This window comes from Sander vitreus, chromosome 23 (genome assembly GCF_031162955.1).
Source record: "Sander vitreus isolate 19-12246 chromosome 23, sanVit1, whole genome shotgun sequence".
NCBI classification, from domain to species: domain Eukaryota; kingdom Metazoa; phylum Chordata; class Actinopteri; order Perciformes; family Percidae; genus Sander; species Sander vitreus.
In genome coordinates this window covers 24,010,224-24,030,771 of record NC_135877.1, presented here as the reverse complement: position 1 = coordinate 24,030,771, position 20,548 = coordinate 24,010,224, and the positions used below count along the sequence as shown (strand labels likewise).

Here is a 20,548-nt window from a genome sequence, read left to right as displayed (position 1 = left end):
ATAAATCTTACCAAAAATGATTTTGAGTTTGATGGCCAGTTTTTCCTGCAAATTAGAGGCACAGCGATGGGTAAAAAAATTCGCACCCTCGTATGCTAACCTGTTCATGGCAGCCTGGGAGGAAAGCGCTTTGGAATCCTGCCAGAAAAAAACCGCTACATTACTTTCGTTATTTGGATGATATTTGGGGCATTTGGGATCATTCCAAAGAAGAATTTGAACAATTTATTATTACCTTGAACAATCACAGGCAGTCCATCAAATTAAAATCGACCATTAATCAGGAATCCATAGATTTCCTAGACACGACGACCTTCAAAGGTGCCGACTTCTCCGCCACACGCAAACTTGATGTCAGAGTTTTTTTCAAAGAGACGGACACGCATGCGCTGCTCTTCAGATCCAGCCATCACCCAAAACACACATTTGCGGGGTTGGTTAAATCTCAATTATTGAGATTCAAAAGAATTTGCACCAGAGCAGAGGATTTTAGAGCAGCTGTCAAAGTCCTATTTTCCTCACTACTCACCAGAGGCTACTCCTACACCATGTTGCGTCAGGCGTTGAGAACGTTCACCCGTGTCAAACCAATTTGTCTCGATCCAATTTTGCCAATCATTATAACTTATTCTTCAGAAAATGTCAAACTCGCACAACAATTAAAAAGGAACTTTATTTCTGCTGGAGGTAACAGAGTTTTCCTAAAGGATCATAGGCTGATTGCGGCCTTTAGAAAAAAACCACAACCTTAGAGACATTCTGGTCAAAGCCAAACTCAGACCCTTACAGGCACACAGAACCAGGTCACAAGGGGATTTCTTTAGACATTATAGAATGGTGCAAAACCAGAACACCAAAGAAGTTTTTGAAACACAAAGGAACACTACTGTTCATCACAAAAATATTGTTTATTTAATTAGATGCTTGCAATGCACAAAGCAATATGTTGGCGAATCAGGAAACACGATGCTGACTAGATTCACCCAACATCGTTATAATATAAATAACCAGAAAAATTTACATATCCCCCTAGTACAGCATTTTATTGACCATGGGTGGTGTAGCCTCAGGGCCACCATCCTTGAGTCCAACCCAACCTGGTCAGTGAAGCAGCGGAGGAGAGTCGAAAGGTCCTGGATCACTAGATTGGGCACACATTTACCCAGTGGTCTGAATGAGAGATAGGAGAGTTGGGAATTAGTGTAGGTCCATGGTTTGTGCATTTAATTCTGCTGCCTTCGGCAGCAGAATTCCTTTCTTTCATTCCTAACCCTTACAGGCACACAGAACCAGGTCACAAGGGGATTTCTTTAGACATTATAGAATGGTGCAAAACCAGAACACCAAAGAAGTTTTTGAAACACAAAGGAACACTACTGTTCATCACAAAAATATTGTTTATTTAATTAGATGCTTGCAATGCACAAAGCAATATGTTGGCGAATCAGGAAACACTATGCTGACTAGATTCACCCAACATCGGTATAATATAAATAACCAGAAAAATTTACATATCCCCCTAGTACAGCATTTTATTGACCATGGGTGGTGTAGCCTCAGGGCCACCATCCTTGAGTCCAACCCAACCTGGTCAGTGAAGCAGCGGAGGAGAGTCGAAAGGTCCTGGATCACTAGATTGGGCACACATTTACCCAGTGGTCTGAATGAGAGATAGGAGAGTTGGGAATTAGTGTAAGTCCATGGCTTGTGCATTTAATTCTGCTGCCTTCGGCAGCAGAATTCCTTTCTTTCAATCCTAACCCGCCCGTACCTGGACTGAAGCTTTCCCTTCTTCCCCTCCTCTCAGACGGATCTTCACTTTTGTTATCCATCTATAATAGGACACAGAACACATATTATATAATGTAATATATATTAAAAAGAATGATTTAATGGTGGTAATTCCACATGTAGTTGATTTCAGAATATATATAAAGTTGTTGTTGTTGTTGTTGTTGTTATTGTTATGTATGATACATTTGCATCTATGTGTTTCATGGATGTTTTTTTCATGTGATGGTTATTTTATTCCTCACACTTTTGTTTCAAGTCTTTGAGAAGAGCAGAGTAGAACACAACATCCTGATTTCTCACCTAAACATAACCAATTTTCTTTACTGGCACATAACAGGTCTTTTGACCTAAACATAACCATTCGATTTTGGGGCCATATTTGAAGGCTTCTTGCCTAACCATAACCATTCGAATGTGGGGCCATATTTGAAGGCTTCTTGCCTGACCATAACCATTTGATTTTGGAGGCACATAAATAATTAATTTATATTTTTTTAAAATTCAGGATATAAGCCCTAACCCTATAATTTTATACTTACCTTAACCTATTTGGAAATCTATTAACACCTACCTTGCCTGACCCCAACCCAGGAATCCCTTGCACCTGTCTTTAATTTAGATTTTTTAAGGGAAATGTTAATATAATTTACTTATGAAGTTATCACTCACCTGAAAAAATCTAAATGTTTTTTAACACTTTTTTTGAAATACTTCGTTATAATTTAATCATTTTCAGAAGACTGGTGAGTTAATTTTAATTTAAGATGTGTTTTAAGTTCTTTTTGAACAGAATTTCACATTTTTCTTTAATTTTTAATCAGGCGCAGGACAGGCCTTTTCTTCCCCTCACACACACACACACTAGGTTATTCGTTCCAACGATATCATTGGCCCTGAGAGTCACATGCACGCCACTGGACACAGGATGTGTTGATCTGCTCTTCTCCCCGCACTTTTTCATTCATTCTGTCGGACTGTTGACTGAACTGTGTGAGAGATACATCTACAGAGAAATTGTAAGTCATTTTTAGCTTGAAAAAGGCATTGTTTTATGCCGAAACGCGTCGCTTACTTTTAATAAAGTTTCTCATTTATTTTACACCATCACGTCTCTCTATTTTTTGGAGATAGTTTTTAGTTAGTTTTTAGTTTTTCCAGTTTGTTTTCCAACGGCCCTCGGCTGGACTTGGAGATGGCGGGCCAACGCTGGGACCAGGACGGCTGGCAAGAAGTAAGTTATAAACGGGGCAGAAAGAGAAATAGAGCACAGAATCCCCGGAGCAGACAGCCTTCTTTTTATCCCCGCCGTCAGCAACCCTATGGCCGCCCCTCCTATGCCGACGCAGCCCGCGGAAATCAGCGCAGCGACTCCCGCCAGTTTCAACGGTACAACAGGAGCTCAAACTACAGAGGCTATGGAGGTAAAAACCAAGCCGAATATCAGCACAACAACAACAATACCTACCAGAGAAGGGACAGGGACAACAGCCGTCCACAGAACCGCCGACCACCGAGTGGCGGAGCTCCGCGCCGAGGAGCCCCCCAGCGGGGCGGGCAGCGGCCTCAACAACAGCAACTGTGGCGGCAACAAGGACAACAATCCCGGAGTTGGAAGGAGGGGAACCAACGGAGAGGAAGGTTTGTTCAGTCCCATGAAAATAAGCAGCAGAGAAAGAATGAGGATGACTCAGATTTCACAACCAGAACTAGGGTTATACACAGGATTATTAAAGCTGCGCATCACTTAAACAATGTCACTGGTCCTGATGCACCACCAGCTATTGCTAGGATGACACGAAACCTCATTAGCTCCATTAAACCTGCAGATCCAAACCCTAGAACAAGCCACATAATTGAGGGCAATGCCAGAAATTGGGAATACACGACCCTTTTGAGCCTTGAGAATCATTACAAGCAGAGTATAGAAGATCATTTCCAGATCCTGCAGCTATTGAATACTGGAAACTGGGGAAAGAACTTTGAGATTGCAACTGCCTGGTCCCGCAGCCACTTTGGCAAGAAACTGTCACAAAACATTTTAGATGCAGTATATGACAGGATAGTAAGGGCCACACAGAACAATTCTCAGGATGCTCCACAGGGAGCAACACAGACTCAGGCCTTACCTACAACAGAGACTGCTGCTCACTCTGTGACCCCACAGGAGAGGAGTGAGGCGACATCTCTGCAGCCCCCTCCTCCTCCCCCTCCTCCTCCTCCTCCTCCTCCTCCTCCTCCTCCTCCTCCATCTGTCCCAGCTCCACGTGCCTGACCTGGAAGAAGAAGATATTTGAGCTCTGCAATGACAGAATTTTTGGAGCAGGCCTTCCCCAACACTCCACCCCAACCACAACCTGGAGTCCCACACAGGATCACACTGTGGGAAACACTCAGAGCTAACCCAGCACAGATGACAGCAGATGTCCACACGGCCCCCCAGGTAATAGTGCAAAATACTCCTACTCCAACTACTAGAGAGGTGACACAGGAACAGCCTTCTGAGGAGACACAGGAACAGCAGCAGATCCCAGAGGATACAGAGCTGATCTCTCTCCATGCAGACCCTCTCCCAGCTGTTCCCCCTTCCTCCCACCCCCCCTCTCCTCTTCCCCTCTCCTCCTCCCCCCCTCCTTCTCTCCCTCCTTCTGTTCTAGACCTCTCTTTTTCTCTCTCTTCCCCTGTTCCCTCCTCTTTCTCCCCCACCTCTCCTCCCCTTTCCCCCCAGCTCACCTCAGTCCCTCTCGCCGGTGTTTGCAGTCTTGGAGACACCACAGCAGCAGAGGCCTCCACGCAGACTTCCAATCCTGCAAAAACCAAAAAATACAGAGGGAGCCACATCGTCTACCCCTGCATATAACACTAGGATAAGACTGGGCCCCTTACCTAAATCTCAGGTACAGAGCACACTCTCTTTTGCACCTCCCACAACATCAAATCCACCGGCCTCAACAACTCCCCAGAACAGGCCTTTCAGACATGAACAGACCAACCAAAAGGGATCTGTTTGGTCACTGGAGGCCAAGAAGAGATGGCTCATTATAGGTGACTCTAACCTCTCCAAAATGCCATCCTTTCCCCAAGACCACATCCAGGTTGACAGCTTTCCAGGGGCTAATTTTGCACATGCTGAGGCCCTGTTGGCCAAAAACACCAGTCTCCACGACGGTTAAAATGACAATTCTCTCCTTTGGCATCAACAGCAGGTCTCAAAACCCTCTCACTGTCACCATCCCACAGCTGAATAAAGCTGTCAAAATGGCTAAAATAGCCTTCCCGAGTCACATATCTTTGTGCCCGAAATTAACTTTTCCAGATCACTCCCGAGCAATGAGCAGGCCAACCTGGGGACTCTGAATGACTACATTCAGGCCAGCCACTGCTCCATCCCACAACTCACCAGAAGCAGCTTTTCCCTTGGAGAAGGACCTCATCCACTGGTCCAAGCAGACTGGTGAAAACATGCTGCAACACTGGATCGAGCATTTAAACAAGGAATCCCTGTGAGTAATGTGAATGAAACAGGGTATAAAACTGTGATTAACCTGTGTGAATCCTTCCAGCTGACAGCAGCACAGACTTTATTGTTAAACAAAGGGTTAACCTTCATTCCTTCCCTTCACAGGCCTGGTCATAAGTGTCTTAAAGATCAAACCAGAATGGATTTACAAAATTACCACAGAAAATTGAAACTATCTGTCTACTATGATAACAAACCTGATTCTGTACATTTACCTTTCATCCCCAAATCCACTTGGGTTCCCTCTGCTGCACAGCTCCCACCTGAAGTTACAAAATTAACACAATCAGATATTGAATATTTTCAAAAGCACCACAAAATAGGGTGGAATAAACCAAACCTAAATAAATTTGAAACCGAGGCACTCCATCAATTGAGTGAAAATAATGAGATTGTCATCAAACCTGCAGACAAAGGGAGCTCTGTGGTACTGATGGACAGAAAGGATTATCTGTGGGAGGGATACAGACAATTAAATGACAAGAATTATTATACCAAATTAAATAAACCCATATACAAAGATACCATACCTCTAGTTAACAAGATTCTGTTATCATTATATAATAAGAAATTTATCAATCACAAACAAAAAACTTACCTCCAGGGAAATAAGGAACCCAGAATGCGTCGTTTTTATCTTCTTCCCAAAATTCATAAGAGAAAGGAGACTTGGAGCCTGCCATTCTGCATCCCTCCGGGACGTCCCATTGTCTCAGACTGTGAGAGCGAGACGTACTTCACAGCAGAATTCATAGATTATTATTTAAATCCCCTTTCGACACTACACCCAAGTTATATAAAAGACACTTATGATTTTGTGGAGAAAATTAGAAGCATTATAGTGCCACCATCAGCCTTTCTTTTCTCCCTTGATGTTGACAGCCTGTACACCAACATTCAGTCCTCAGAAGGCCTGTTAGCAGTCAAGAACACGTTTTTGAAATACCCAAACAGCAAAAGGCCTGATAAGGAAATCCTCCAATTACTCGAAATAAATCTTACCAAAAATGATTTTGAGTTTGATGGCCAGTTTTTCCTGCAAATTAGAGGCACAGCGATGGGTAAAAAAATTCGCACCCTCGTATGCTAACCTGTTCATGGCAGCCTGGGAGGAAAGCGCTTTGGAATCCTGCCAGAAAAAAACCGCTACATTACTTTCGTTATTTGGATGATATTTGGGGCATTTGGGATCATTCCAAAGAAGAATTTGAACAGTTTATCATTACCTTGAACAATCACAGGCAGTCCATCAAACTAAAATCGACCATTAGTCAGGAATCCATAGATTTCCTAGACACGACGACCTTCAAAGGTGCCGACTTCTCCGCCACACGCAAACTTGATGTCAGAGTTTTTTTCAAAGAGACGGACACGCATGCACTGCTCTTCAGATCCAGCCATCACCCAAAGCACACATTTGCGGGGTTGGTTAAATCTCAATTACTGAGATTCAAAAGAATTTGCACCAGAGCAGAGGATTTTAAAGCAGCTGTCAAAGTCCTATTTTCCTCACTACTCACCAGAGGCTACTCCTACACCATGTTGCGTCAGGCGTTGAGAACGTTCACCCGAGTCAAACCAATTTGTCTCGATCCTATTTTGCCAATCATCATAACTTATTCTTCAGAAAATGTCAAACTCGCACAACAATTAAAAAGAAACTTTATTTCTGCTGGAGGTAACGGAGTTTTCCTAAAGGATCACAGGCTGATTGCGGCCTTTAGAAAAAACCACAACCTTAGAGACATTCTGGTCAAAGCCAAACTCAGACCCTTACAGGCACACAGAACCAGGTCACAAGGGGATTTCTTTAGACATTATAGAATGGTGCAAAACCAGAACACCAAAGAAGTTTTTGAAACACAAAGGAACACTACTGTTCATCACAAAAATATTGTTTATTTAATTAGATGCTTGCAATGCACAAAGCAATATGTTGGCGAATCAGGAAACACTATGCTGACTAGATTCACCCAACATAGATATAACATAAATAACCAGAAAAATTTACATATCCCCCTAGTACAGCATTTCATTGACCATGGGTGGTGTAGCCTCCGGGCCACCATCCTTGAGTCCAACCCAACCTGGTCAGTGAAGCAGCGGAGGAGAGTCGAAAGGTCCTGGATCACTAGATTGGGCACACATTTACCCAGTGGTCTGAATGAGAGATAGGAGAGTTGGGAATTAGTATAAGTCCATGGTTTGTGCATTTAATTCTGCTGCCTTCGGCAGCAGAATTCCTTTCTTTCATTCCTAACCCCTAACCCTATCCCTCCTTTAGACAAAGGATTCACCGCTTTTTATTCATTGGGTACAGCGGTCTTTAGAGGGGGAAACTCTGAGTGACATGCGGCGGCCCGTGCACACCGTTAGTCTCCATTTCAACCACGTAGTCGTCGGACGCGTGGGGAGGCTTCTGGGATCCGAACACACCTAACCCTAACCCCCTAACCCTAACCCAACGGTTCTTTAGAAAAGGGAAACTCTGAGTGACATGCGGCGGCCCGTGCACACCTTTAGTCTCCATTTCAACCATGTAGTCGTTGGACGCGTGGGGAGGCTTCTGGGATCCGAACACACCTATCTCACCTGGGCCCTGACCTCTAGCTTCAACTCCCATACAAATTATCTTAACAACAAACACTTAGAGACCTGTGAGTGGGGGGGCTTCAATGAGGGGCTGAGATGCTTTGGGGATGCTGTTTCCATTTAGTGGGTTAGGGTTAGGACTAGGGCCTTCGGCTGCGAGGTTTTCTTTAATTTACCCTAACCCCCTAACCCGAACCCCCTAACCCTAACCTTTATGAAATGTGTTGGAGTTCCTATTGGCACTCTTACTGCTATTGGTACCCCTACCGATATCCAACTTCATCCCTTATCCTAACCCATTTAAATCAGACACTACAGAACAACACTGTTACATACAGTCTATTTAACTCAGACACTACAGAACAACACTGTTACATACAGACCATTTAACTCAGACATCACTACAGAACAACACATTACATTATTGATCAATACTTTATTAAATAACAATAATAAATTCAGTAATATAATAAATCTATTTTCATCCCTGTGTTGCTGTGGACCATCTGAAGAGGTTTTGTTTCAGTCACTGTGGCCGTATAGGTGCTAATGGCTATTCTGTAGTGACAAAAAAGTGCCACCAGATAGCAGCAGCTACATCTGAAGTTTAACAAATAATTGAATTTTACACATCTTCCTGCTGATGTTTCACAATAAATGTCTTGTTAGAAATATGGAGTATGCACACTGAGACCAACAGTGCTTTTATTTTGAAAAGGAAACAGGAAGTAGTGTGTTTATATTAACAAAGTTCTGCATAAACAACAATCTGACAGAAACAGGAGCAGATCACCCTGGAATTAAGCTTCATGATCACATACAATCTTTACATACTATACACTTTATATGTTTTTCGTTTAAAATATTTTTAATTTTGTTATTACTTAAGTCTCATAAGTCTCCTTGTCGAGTTTATATCTTCACTTCCATTCTTACACTAGCTGTCTAATTTCTTTATTCATTCTGTTTGCTTGCTAGTTATTTTACAGTAAAAAATAAAGTTTAATTTAAGAAGCTAGCTGAGCACACAGTCTCTCTGCACCAATGTTCTGTTAATATTTCATCTGATATACACAGTCTCTCTGCACCAATGTTCTGTTAATATTTCATCTGATATACACAGTCTCTCTGCACCAATGTTCTGTTAATATAACCTGAATCATTTCATCTGATATTATACACAGTCTCCCTGCACCAATGTTCTGTTAATATAACCTGAATCATTTCATCTGTTATTATACACAGTCTAACTGCACCAATGTTCTGTTAATATAACCTGAATCATTTCATCTGTTATTATACACAGTCTAACTGCACCAATGTTCTGTTAATATAACCTGAATCATTTCATCTGTTATTATACACAGTCTAACTGCACCAATGTTCTGTTAATATAACCTGAATCATTTCATCTGATGGATATTATACACAGTCTCCCTGCACCAATGCTCTGCTGAACAAATGAGTTCTATGAGAGGACTTTGCAATAGACCTTTTTCACAGACACAGACAGGCCAAGTCTGAACAACCATCATTGGCATTCTCACATGAGGCCAAATATTGGCCTCAGATGAGAGACGTAACAACTGCAAGAACCTTAACCAAGTCCAGTTGCCCTTGAGTTTAACCTTCCTTTAATCATAAATGTATACAATATAATAATAATTGTATACAATGTAGGCCGGTCAGCGGAGACTCTGGAAGGCTGGCCAGCAGAAAGTCTAGGAGGCCGGTCAGCAGAGAGTCTGGAACATAGATATATACACTAGATGTCGCCTGGCTGCTGCTGTTCATTGGAACGAATGCGTCAACAGAGCCACCATCTAGGAACAGGGGAGTCACTCCTCTTTAATGCATCAGCGTCAATGTAGGCAAAGGTCTAATGGAAATAAAATCACCATAAATCGTCAATCTCAAGCGATTTTCTAGTTTTTGTGGTTCGTTCCAAAGGTCAGACATGTATTTATGATCGAGTCCAGAGAAAATGTAAGCTTTAGATATTAATATAATCTACTTTGTTCAAAATGTAATGCCTAGTGCTTGTCAACCTAGGTTTATTAGCCTAGTCACATTCTTCCACTTCATACTGCTTCCACTTAAATAAACTTAAGATGAACTATCGAATACAAAACAAAGTCCAATTAATGTGTTAATACAAAGAATATTTATTATAATCGGTTCACAGATCTGAGTCCAAACGGAAACTTCACCCTTCTGAACTAAGAGTTTCTGCTTCAAAGTGAAGTTTAAAACAGACTGAAATGTCCATGTCCAGACTCTGGAAGGCCAGTCAGCAGAGAGTCTGGAAGCGCTGGACAGCACTGAATCTGGGGTGTGGAGAGGTTGGGGCCGTGGATGCCGCCGGGAACCACGCCAATCACGTCTCCGTCCACAGCCTCCGTGGTTCCCAGGGAAGATGACCAGGCAGGTCCCCACAAAGGAATGCCTGGTGGCTTTTTTAATCCATCATGGAAGTACAGTGTCATTATAGTGTCTTTGTAACATAAATAAATAGTTTTGAATCCAAAAATCAACTTGCTCGTATGTTTTGTTTGCTTCGCGACCTTTGGACCACTCGTCTTGCCTTAGCGCTAGCTGAATAGCTGAGAGCTTGCCCTTTCCAGAGACCTCTTCTGTGTCTTCTTAGCTCTTCCATGAGCTTAGAAATCCTGCCGTAAAGACAAGGATTTTTCGGAGCCTGTGCGGAGACTATGCACACATTTTCAGAGCGACAAATTCACGATTGAAGGGCTATTTTCTGTGTTTTGTACCAAACAGTGATCTATTTTTCGTTAGCCGGCATCCATCTTTGATTTGGTCATTTAGACTGACAGCTTTCTTGACCAATCACATGAAGTAATGTGCCCAAAGAGTTTGCTCAGCAAATAGAGAGCCCATAGAGGAGGGCCTTATATACTAGGGCTATGTGTGTATTAGGAGAATAAAGAGACCAGGCAGAGATGGCAGAGTGAAGCCTGCAGGCTGAAATGAGTATGATTTGGCTTACTGATGTCAAATAGCAGACAGATAATACATTGAAGATGACACAACTAACATTTTGGATAAAAGTGTATGGACTTTTATGGGGAAAAAAAACCTACATAGTTTTATATTTTTGTTAGTTACAGAGTTTATTTCTGTTTCCCCTGATTGCCAACACCTAGAAGAACAATTTTCAAAACCCAAAAGGAACTGTCATTATTGTTCTCTGTGTGATTTCAATACATTTCTGGGAGATTTAATTTCCGTTTACTCTTTGATTTAGTCTTTATAGTAATTTAACAATGTATACGTTAATGTGACATCCCTGCAGCATATCCTGATAGCCCAGGTTCTCCTGAAAGAAATGATGTCTATAACTTGATTGTGCATAACAGGGTTGAGGTTATACAAGCATTATTACACAAGGAGACCAGGTGAACAAAAGATGGAGAAAAAAAAGGGCTTAGACTTCAGGGGGTTAAGGAGCGAGCAGTGGCGGACCCAAAAATGCAGAGATGAGTTGAGGATTTAATAAAGAACACGGAAAACAACAAAGGGAGACCTGAGGATAGCAGGCAGGCAAAAAACATTGATAAAAGTAAAACTGGCAAAAGGAGTTCCAAAAAGCTGAGAAAAACAAAAGACCAAAAAATCTCACAGCAACAAAGTGTGTCGAAAAAACACACAATGATCTGATAACAGAAAAAGACAACACAGAGACTAAATACACAAGGTAACAAGGGTGAAACAAGGGACAGGTTGATGATAGTTGTGTTGACATCTTTGTAGCATCCATGTTTGTTGTTATGGTTACAATCAACATTCCGACTTTCCAACTTGAGATCATGTGACCACACCAAAGTTGGAAGAACAACTTCCAATCTCAGGAACTCAGATCAGGGAGTCAGTCCAGGTGAGCTGACAAGCTGAAGGAGAGGGCCAGGCTTCGTGTTCAGAGAACCTGTTATTGTTTCAAACTGTTGAACAGTTATTATTATTAATTTCTTCTTCTAAGGGTGATTCAGAGCTGCTGAGGACAAATACAGGTTCAACGTGTACATCTCTGAAAACACTTCAGGGTGAGGAGGATACCTACAGCAAATTCATTTCATGATGAGAGGTAACTGAAAGATCAACAGTCTATTCTAATAAGCCGTGGGAAACGAGGTGCTGCTGTGTTTCTTTACGCAGGTTTGACTGTCCAACTGCCAACAATTATTTTAAAAACTGTTTGTGCCATTCTGCCAGTGTCAGTAAAATCAACCTCCAGGTCATCCTGGTAGCAGCACATGGGAGCAGCTTAGGACAAATGAGTTCTATGAGAGGACTTTGCAATAGACCTTTTTCACAGACACAGACAGGCCAAGTCTGAACAACCATCATTGGCATTCTCACATGAGGACAAATGGCCAAATATTGGCCGTGGATGAGAGACGCAACAACTTCAAGAACCTTGACCAAGTCCAGTTGCCCTTGAGTTTAACCTTCCTTTGATACTTACAGTAAAAAAGCAGTAATCTTTTTACAGTTTTTTACGATTGCTATGACAATCTTTTTAAACAACTTTCCTAAACTCTTAGCACAGTTAGCACAACATTCATCTGTGTAGACTATACAATTAACACATTTTTTGTTGCTTTGACACAAAATGCATATAGTTAACACAAATTTAAAATGCTTGAACTTCTTTTACACACAAGCTCCACCAAGACCAAAACTATGGATCGATACTGCCAAATTTACAAATGCTTTCACTCTGTAAGTCAGAACAGATAACATGTTCTAAACCTAACTTATAGGCTAAAGTCAAAGTGAACAGCTGTAAATATATCCCCTGGATTTTGTTCCCCTGCTACTGAGAAACAGCTGATTGAAGTTATGCAAATAGATCAATCACAGCTGATTGATATCTAGGAAACACACTCAGGTGTTGAGGTTCTTTCAATCGCATTACCATATGGTAGTACATAACAGAGGACCTATTAGAACAATATAGATGAACACAAAGAAAGGAGGAAAATTCCTGCACGAGGGAGAGGAAGACGAGTACTAGGATAACTCTGTCTTCTGTTTTTCATAAACCGTACGTTCTGTGAAGCTACTCTGAGATGGGTCATTCATTTTTTGTATTGAATTTCTGCAGCAAATGAAACCAAATGCATACATTTACTAAACCCAACAACACAACAATGTAGAGAGGCTTCAGAGAACTGCACCGTAAAACCCAATCTATGGACAATACACTATACTACTGTCTAGTATTACTGTATAAGGGCAGACCTGACACACCAAGTAATGTAGCTCCTGTAAATCCATGTGATGTTAGTGTTCTGTGTATGTCTGTCTCTGTGTGTGTGTGTGTGTGTGTGTGTATTATTACTGTATAAGGGCAGACCTGACACACCAAGTAATGTAGTTCCTGTAAATCCATGTGATGTTAGTGTTCTGTGTGACATTGTGCAGTGATTGACTAAATGTTCCTGTTGGAAGAGAACATGTGAAGGGAATAATTATTAGATTTTGAGACATGTTTGCATTGTTTTGGTAGACATAGTGTGTTGTGTTAGTGTATTATTGTATTTAGAAAATCAGTGTTGGAGTTTAGTTTACAATGTGTGATTTTGAGCATAAAATTAACTGTTTTGCCAATTGTGTGTTGTAGGTGGTTGGTGTGTTAAGAATTTAGAAAAGCTGTTAAAAGAATTGAAAAAAATTGTCATAGCGATTGTATAAAACTGTAACCGATTTGTATTTTTGAGGTTCACATTTTGAAAAAACACTTGCTGCCCTGTTTCTATCCAATATTAGTAGCTTCACTCAGGGAAAGTGAGGTCAGGAAACTGCTGAACAAATAACATTTCTTCATTCTTGCCTCACAAGTTCAAAATCTCCTCAGGGAGAAGAGGATACCTGTATCGTCATATACTTTTAGGATTAGGGTTGGCAGTAAAATCAAATAACCCCTGAGCAACGAGGCAGGAGAGATGTTATGTCCACACTCACAGACACAAGGGCTTTTTTAGTTGATGAAAATCAAACCACTCATGTTTGGTCTCACCATTACGTCCATCCTTGTGTTGACTTAAGTTTTTTATGTTTTTGGCACTTGGTTTTTCTCACACTGTTTTTGTGTTTGATTAGTAAAATCACATGTATTCAGGGCATCGGCTCTGGATATTTAACTGAGGCAGAGATCACACTGACATCCAGACGGACGAGGAACAAGGAACGAGACTACTACACTACTTCACCTGAGGTGAGTCCCGTTTGGCTCTGTGTGTTTCAACAGATCAGAAAAGGATCTTTAGCGGTTTAACATTTTAGTTTAAAGATCTCAACACTTTAAGCTGCTCTCAGATCTTCATCAGGCATAAAAACAAAAAACACACTTTGAATTAACTAAAAGACTTCAGACGACTTGAGGGGGAAAAAACAGACAAACTGCTGAAAAACATGAAATAAAATCAATTTACCTTGAGGTTGTGAGCCTTGAGCTGCTATCCCCAAGACCCGACCCCGGATAAGATGATGATAGATATTTTACATGAATTTATGTCTTACATTTGAGGGAAATGCGCTAAATATTCAAAATGTATCGATATAATTTTAACATCCCGTGGCCTATAAAATTATTTTTACATCAGCGTGAATCCCTTAAATAAGAGATGCAGTGACATTGTTCCAGTTGTTGACCCTAATGCACTGTGTACAGTCATGACTCAGCAGAAACACAATGCCGGGGTCATGAGTCTGCTAAAATTCAGGCAGACTGTTTTTCTTTTGAAACTTTGAACAGAACAAATTTAGGACAAACACCGTAACATGAGGTCAGTTCTGTTTGTCTTCTGATCATGTGTGTGTGTGTGTGTGTGTGTGTGTGTGTGTCTTTGCAGAGGATAACAGTCCAGCTTTGTTCTTCTCGTCCCTCAGTTTTTGCCGTTTGTGGAGTCGCTTTGACAGAAAACCTGAAACATGAAGATGTATCTGCTGCTGCTGCTGTTGCTGCTGCCGCTCTGCTCAGGTAAAGAAACATTTCACTATTTAAACTGAAACACATTCAACTTTTTAAGGTTGAAGGATAGCTGTTACTTACACTGTCGACGCTGGGAACGTGTCCCCTTCTAAAGAGCAAAGTTGCTTAAAATGTTCTGGAAAAAAACACCAAAAACACAGACGTGTAGAAAATGTTTTGATATGCAGAAATAGGCGTTGAACGATTGTGAACAGACACATTTAAAGCAGTAACTTCCCCAAATTAAAGACACAAACAGGAAGAGTAACTCTTGCTTACACACACATCTGACTTAGCAGAGATCATATCACATGAGAAAAGTTGAGTAACTATTTTAAATTATCATCATAATCATGTTTTATATTTTAAATAGTCAACTTCTGCATGGATTCACCCTATGTTTAGCATAAAATATATTCCTAACATAATATTACAATAGGAAGTGACTGATAGTAAATTAAATGTTCAGTAATGTCCACTGGGGTACCTATATGTGTCGATCAGACTGATTTCTGATTCGACAGGTGACGTGTGTGAGTGTTTCTGTTTAGGAAACGATCTTGAGTTCATTTCACAGAGTCATTAATCAGTTATTCTCCGGTGTGAACCTGTGTGTTTGTGTTGCAGCAGAGCAGTCTTACATCGAGTGTTACGGTGAGGACTTCCTGCTGGTCAACAACCTGCTGATTCAGTGCAGCAGCAAAGTCCAACAAGCCTGCTACACCCGAGGTGAGTCCCACAGGCTCCGGCCAGCTAAGGTCTGGCTACACCACAGACGCATCGCCTACTTTCATATGATACCAAATATTTTCACTAGCTTTACAACTGGGCCCACTAAAAGACAGAAATACCCTCCGAGAGCGCAGACAGGTTTAAGCAGCGCTAAATAACATTTTAGACAGCCAATTCCATACAAATTAGAGGCACGGACACAGATACGCATTTACAAATACGAATTGCTCTGCGTACATTTGTGCATTTTGTTTCACAAGTTGCAAATTGATATAAGACTGTTTTAGCACCATACATGTCTGGTTGGGTAGTTTTTGGTTTAGAAGCTTTTATCTGCGAGTTATTTATTTATTTTTGGGAGGAGGTGCTTGTAACAGCACTCCAACAGAGGGTGGGGGGGGACCGGAGCAGCAGCCAATGGGAGGATCAGGAACATAAAGGGTTTCTGAACATTAAAGCAGCCAATGGGAGGATCAGGAACATAAAGGGTTTCTGATCATTACAGCAGCCAATGGGAGGATCAGGAACATAAAGGGATTCTGATCATTACAGCAGCCAATGGGAGGATCAGGAACATAAAGGGTTTCTAAACATTAAAGCAGCCAATGGGAGGATCAGGAACATAAAGGGTTTCTGAACATTACAGCAGCCAATGGGAGGATCAGGAACATAAAGGGTTTCTGGACATTACAGCAGCCAATGGGAGGATCAGGAACATAAAGGGATTCTGAACATTAAAACATGTTCTAGTAGAATGACAAATCATAAGTATGAACCTGAAATGTACAGTCAGGTCCATAAATGTTGGGACATCGACACAATTCTAATCTTTTTGGCTCTATACACCACCACAATGGAGTTGAAATGAAACGAACAAGATGTGCTTTAACTGCAGACTTTCAGCTTTAATTTGAGGGTATTTACATCCAAATCAGGTGAACGGTGTAGGAATTACAACAGTTTGTATATGTGCCTCCCACTTTTTAAGGGACCAAAAGTAATGGGACAATTGGTTGCTCAGCTGTTCCATGGCCAGGTGTGTGTTATTCCCTCATTATCCCATTTACAAGGAGCAGATAAAAGGTCCAGAGTTCATTTCAAGTGTGCTATTTACATTTGGAATCTGTTGCTGTCAATTCTCAATATGAGATCCAAAGAGCTGTCACTATCAGTGAAGCAAGCCATCATTAGGCTGAAAAATCTAAACAAACCCATCAGAGAGATAGCAAAAACATTAGGTGTGGCCAAATCAACTGTTTGGAACATTCTTAAAAAGAAAGAACGCACCGGTGAGCTCAGCAACACCAAAAGACCCGGAAGACCACGGAAAACAACTGTGGTGGATGACCGAAGAATACTTTCCCTGGTGAAGAAAACACCATCACAACAGTTGGCCAGATCAAGAACACTCTCCAGGAGGTAGGTGTATGTGTGTCAAAGTCAACAATCAAGAGAAGACTTCACCAGAGTGAATACATCTTGTAGTTTACATCTCAAAAACAGGAAGGCCGGATTAGAGTTTGCCAAACAACATCTAAAAAAGCCTTCACATTTCTGGAACAACATCCTATGGACAGATGAGACAAAGATCAACTTGTACCAGAGTGATGGGAAGAGAAGAGTATGGAGAAGGAAAGGAACTGCTCGTGATCCAAAGCATACCACCTCATCAGTGAAGTATGGTGGTGGTAGTGTCATGGCGTGGGCATGTATGGCTGCCAATGGAACTGCTTCTCTTGTATTTATTGATGATGTGACTGCTGACAAAAGCAGCAGGATGAATTCTGAAGTGTTTCGGGCAATATTATCTGCTCATATTCAGCCAAATGCTTCAGAACTCATTGGACGGCGCTTCACAGTGCAGATGGACAATGACCCGAAGCATACTGCGAAAGCAACCAAAGAGTTTTTTAAGGGAAAGAAGTGGAATGTTATGCAATGGCCAAGTCAATCACCTGACCTGAATCCGATTGAGCATGCATTTCACTTGCTGAAGACAAAACTGAAGGGAAAATGCCCCAAGAACAAGCAGGAACTGAAGACAGTTGCAGTAGAGGCCTGGCAGAGCATCACCAGGGATGAAACCCAGCGTCTGGTGATGTCTATGCCTTCCAGACTTCAGGCTGGAATTGAATGCAAAGGATTTGCAACCAAGTATTAAAAAGTGAAAGTTTGATTTATGATTGTTAATCTGTCCCATTACTTTTGGTTCCTTAAAAAGTGGGAGGCACATATACAAACTGTTGTAATTCCTACACCGTTCACCTGATTTGGATGTAAATACCCTCAAATTAAAGCTGAAAGTCTGCAGTTAAAGCACATCTTGTTCGTTTCATTTCAACTCCATTGTGGTGGTGTATAGAGCCAAAAAGATTAGAATTGTGTCGATGTCCCAATATTTATGGACCTGACTGTATATAACAGGTCACCTTTAACTACAGCTGCACTTGTTTGGGTTTAAGAAGGTCTTCGTGTGGAATTTAAATTAAGATTTGAAAGATTAATATCAAGTTTGACAGTTTCATATTTCTTTTATGCTTCTGAAAGTCTTTAAGGTTTGTATATATTATATATTTTGTCTATTTTGTTTACTGTACTATGGACCTTCCATTGTGTCCTGAATAAAGTCCTAATCATTATTATTTAAGTACATCAGGACGATGAATACATACAGTATTTATGTGTGACAACACAATACGGTTTAAAAATAAAAAACAATCTTGTGGTGCGTGTGATGATGCGTTTCCTGTTTCTGTTTCAGATAACGGAGAGAAAGGCTGCACTCAGCTTGAGAGCTGCTCCAAACCCGGCTGGACCTGCTGCTATAGCGACCGCTGCAACGCCTGAGCCAATTACAGCCCTGCAAACACGAAGGGACATTTCCCAGAATGCAGTGCGGGTTCGGCACTTTGAGTTTCTGTAATAAACTCTGTGACTTCCTGAGTTTGTGAATAAAGTTCAGGTATCATTTGAAAGCTTTTTATTGGTTTTCATTTCGCACAATATACAAGAAAGTATAATCATAAGCCAAACATCAGTCTCCTTTCTCATCAAAGTTATAGTAAATCAACTTCAGTGAAGATGAAGTACAAAAGTAAAGTTAGATTAATCTTAATCTCTGAATAATAAAATACAACATGACCTCCGTGTTTAAGCCTTTTGGTTGAAACTAGTCTGAAGGTTTGAGATGTTTGTAGTTCACAAATAATGAAACAAACTGATGTCCCGACAATCAGTTCATCTACTGATGACATTAAAATAGATTCATTTACTGAGGATCGCAGCTGATTTCCTGAATCGATTTGATTGGATCAGAGATATTTCAGTTCCAACAACAGTTTATCTTTGATATGAACGAGATTCTCAGAGAACTAACGCTGTAAATTACACCAGGAAACTAACCTGCTGCATTATTAAACATGTTAACGTTATGGTCCATTATTAAACATATTAAGGTAGTGGTCCATTATTAAACATATTAAGGGATCTTACCATATCGGATCTTTCAAAGGATAATTATCTTTTAAACTGCTGTAAACTGCTCCAGTTACATGCTGTGAGGTTAATGAGTGGTCCTCTATCGAAACAAACGTTAACAAAAGCCCCCAAAAAAGTGTAAATGAAGATGGTTATAATAACATTGCACTTCATGTGTCTCCTGGTAGTTTGATTCTTGCAGTTCAGAGTTTAAACCCTTACGTTAAAGTCACTTTGTGTGTTCCAATGCACAGCAGTAACCAGGGGTTAGGGTTAGACTTCCTTTGACACACTGAGCTTCTCTCTAATCTCTATGCCCTGTTACACCCTGCAACACCCTGCAGTGCCCTGCTACACCCTGCAGTGCCCTGCTATGCCCTGTTACACCCTGTAATGCCCTGTTACACCCTGTAACGCCCTGCAGTGCCCTGTTACATCCTGCAACGCCCTGCTATGCCCTGTTACACCCTGTAATGCCCTGCTATGCCCTGTTACACCCTGTAACGCCCTGCAGTGCCCTGCTACACCCTGTTACACCCTGTAACGCCCTGCAGTGCCCTGTTACATCCTGCAACGCCCTGCTATGCCCTGTTACACCCTGTAATGCCCTGCAGTGCCCTGTTATACCCTGTAACGCCCTGCAGTGCCCTGCTATGCCCTGTTACACCCTGCAACGCCCTGCAGTGCCCTGCTATGCCCTGTAACGCCCTGCAGTGCCCTGCTACACCCTGCAGTGCCCTGCTATGCCCTGTTACACCCTGTAATGCCCTGTTACACCCTGTAACGCCCTGCAGTGCCCTGTTACATCCTGCAACGCCCTGCTATGCCCTGTTACACCCTGTAATGCCCTGCTACACCGTTACACCCTGTAACGCCCTGCAGTGCCCTGCTATGCCATGTTACACCCTGCACTGCCCTGTTACACCCTAGAACGCCCTGCAGTGCCCTGCTATGCCCTGTAACCCTCTGCAGTGCTCTGTTACACCCTTTTACGCCCTGCAGTGCCCTGCTACACCCTGTAACGCCCTGCAGTGTCCTGCTACACCGTTACACCCTGTAACGCCCTGCTATGCCGTTACACCCTGCAAAGCCCTACAGTGCCGTTATGCTCTGCAGTGCCCTGTTACACCCTGTAACACCCTGCAGTGCCCTGTTACACCCTGTTACGCCCTGCAGTGCCCTGTTACACCCTGTTACGCCCTGCAGTGCCCTGCTACACCCTGTAACGCCCTGCAGTGCCCTGCTATACCCTGTTACGCCCTGCTACACCCTGTAACGCCTTGCAGTGCACTGCTACACCCTGTAACGCCTTGCAGTGCCCTGGTCTGCCGTTACACCTTGTAACGCCCTGCAGTGCCCTGCTATGCCCTGTTACACCCTGTAATGCCCTGTTACACCCTGTAACGCCCTGCAGTGCCCTGTTACACCCTGCAGTGCGCTGC

The 20,548-nt window shown here is 42.0% G+C and overlaps 1 protein-coding gene and 1 long non-coding RNA gene across 5 annotated transcripts; one reads left to right on the top strand and one right to left on the bottom strand.

The window, feature by feature from the left end:
• Positions 1-1,523: 1,523 nt before the first annotated feature.
• LOC144512367 (uncharacterized) lies at positions 1,524-3,345 on the bottom strand. The gene is made up of 3 exons (XR_013500994.1): positions 3,260-3,345; positions 1,772-1,832; positions 1,524-1,660 (listed from the first exon to the last, which is right to left on the bottom strand). It is a non-coding gene; the product is annotated as an uncharacterized LOC144512367 (long non-coding RNA).
• A 10,699-nt stretch (positions 3,346-14,044) lies between these two features.
• Positions 14,045-18,604, top strand: LOC144512138 (uncharacterized). 4 transcript variants are annotated; one of them, XM_078242715.1, is made up of 4 exons: positions 14,045-14,141; positions 14,816-14,906; positions 15,525-15,626; positions 18,391-18,604. In XM_078242715.1, exons 2-4 carry the CDS (start codon positions 14,858-14,860, stop codon positions 18,474-18,476), a joined length of 237 nt encoding a protein of 78 aa, XP_078098841.1. In that variant the 5' UTR covers positions 14,045-14,141; positions 14,816-14,857; the 3' UTR covers positions 18,477-18,604. The 4 variants fall into 4 exon arrangements, with proteins under 4 accessions (XP_078098841.1, XP_078098843.1, XP_078098840.1 ...); XM_078242717.1 differs by having other exon boundaries at positions 14,057-14,141; positions 14,779-14,906; positions 15,528-15,626; XM_078242714.1 differs by having other exon boundaries at positions 14,059-14,141; positions 14,779-14,906.
• The last annotated feature ends 1,944 nt before the right edge of the window (positions 18,605-20,548 follow it).

Coding starts and splice junctions, on each gene's coding strand:
- LOC144512138 (XM_078242715.1), top strand. CDS start 14,858: ATGAAGATGTATCTGCTGCTGCTGCTGTTGCTGCTGCCGCTCTGCTCA. Junction 14,907..15,524: donor GCTGCTGCCGCTCTGCTCAG/GTAAAGAAACAT, acceptor TTTGTGTTGCAG/CAGAGCAGTCTTACATCGAG. Junction 15,627..18,390: donor ACAAGCCTGCTACACCCGAG/GTGAGTCCCACA, acceptor TTTCTGTTTCAG/ATAACGGAGAGAAAGGCTGC.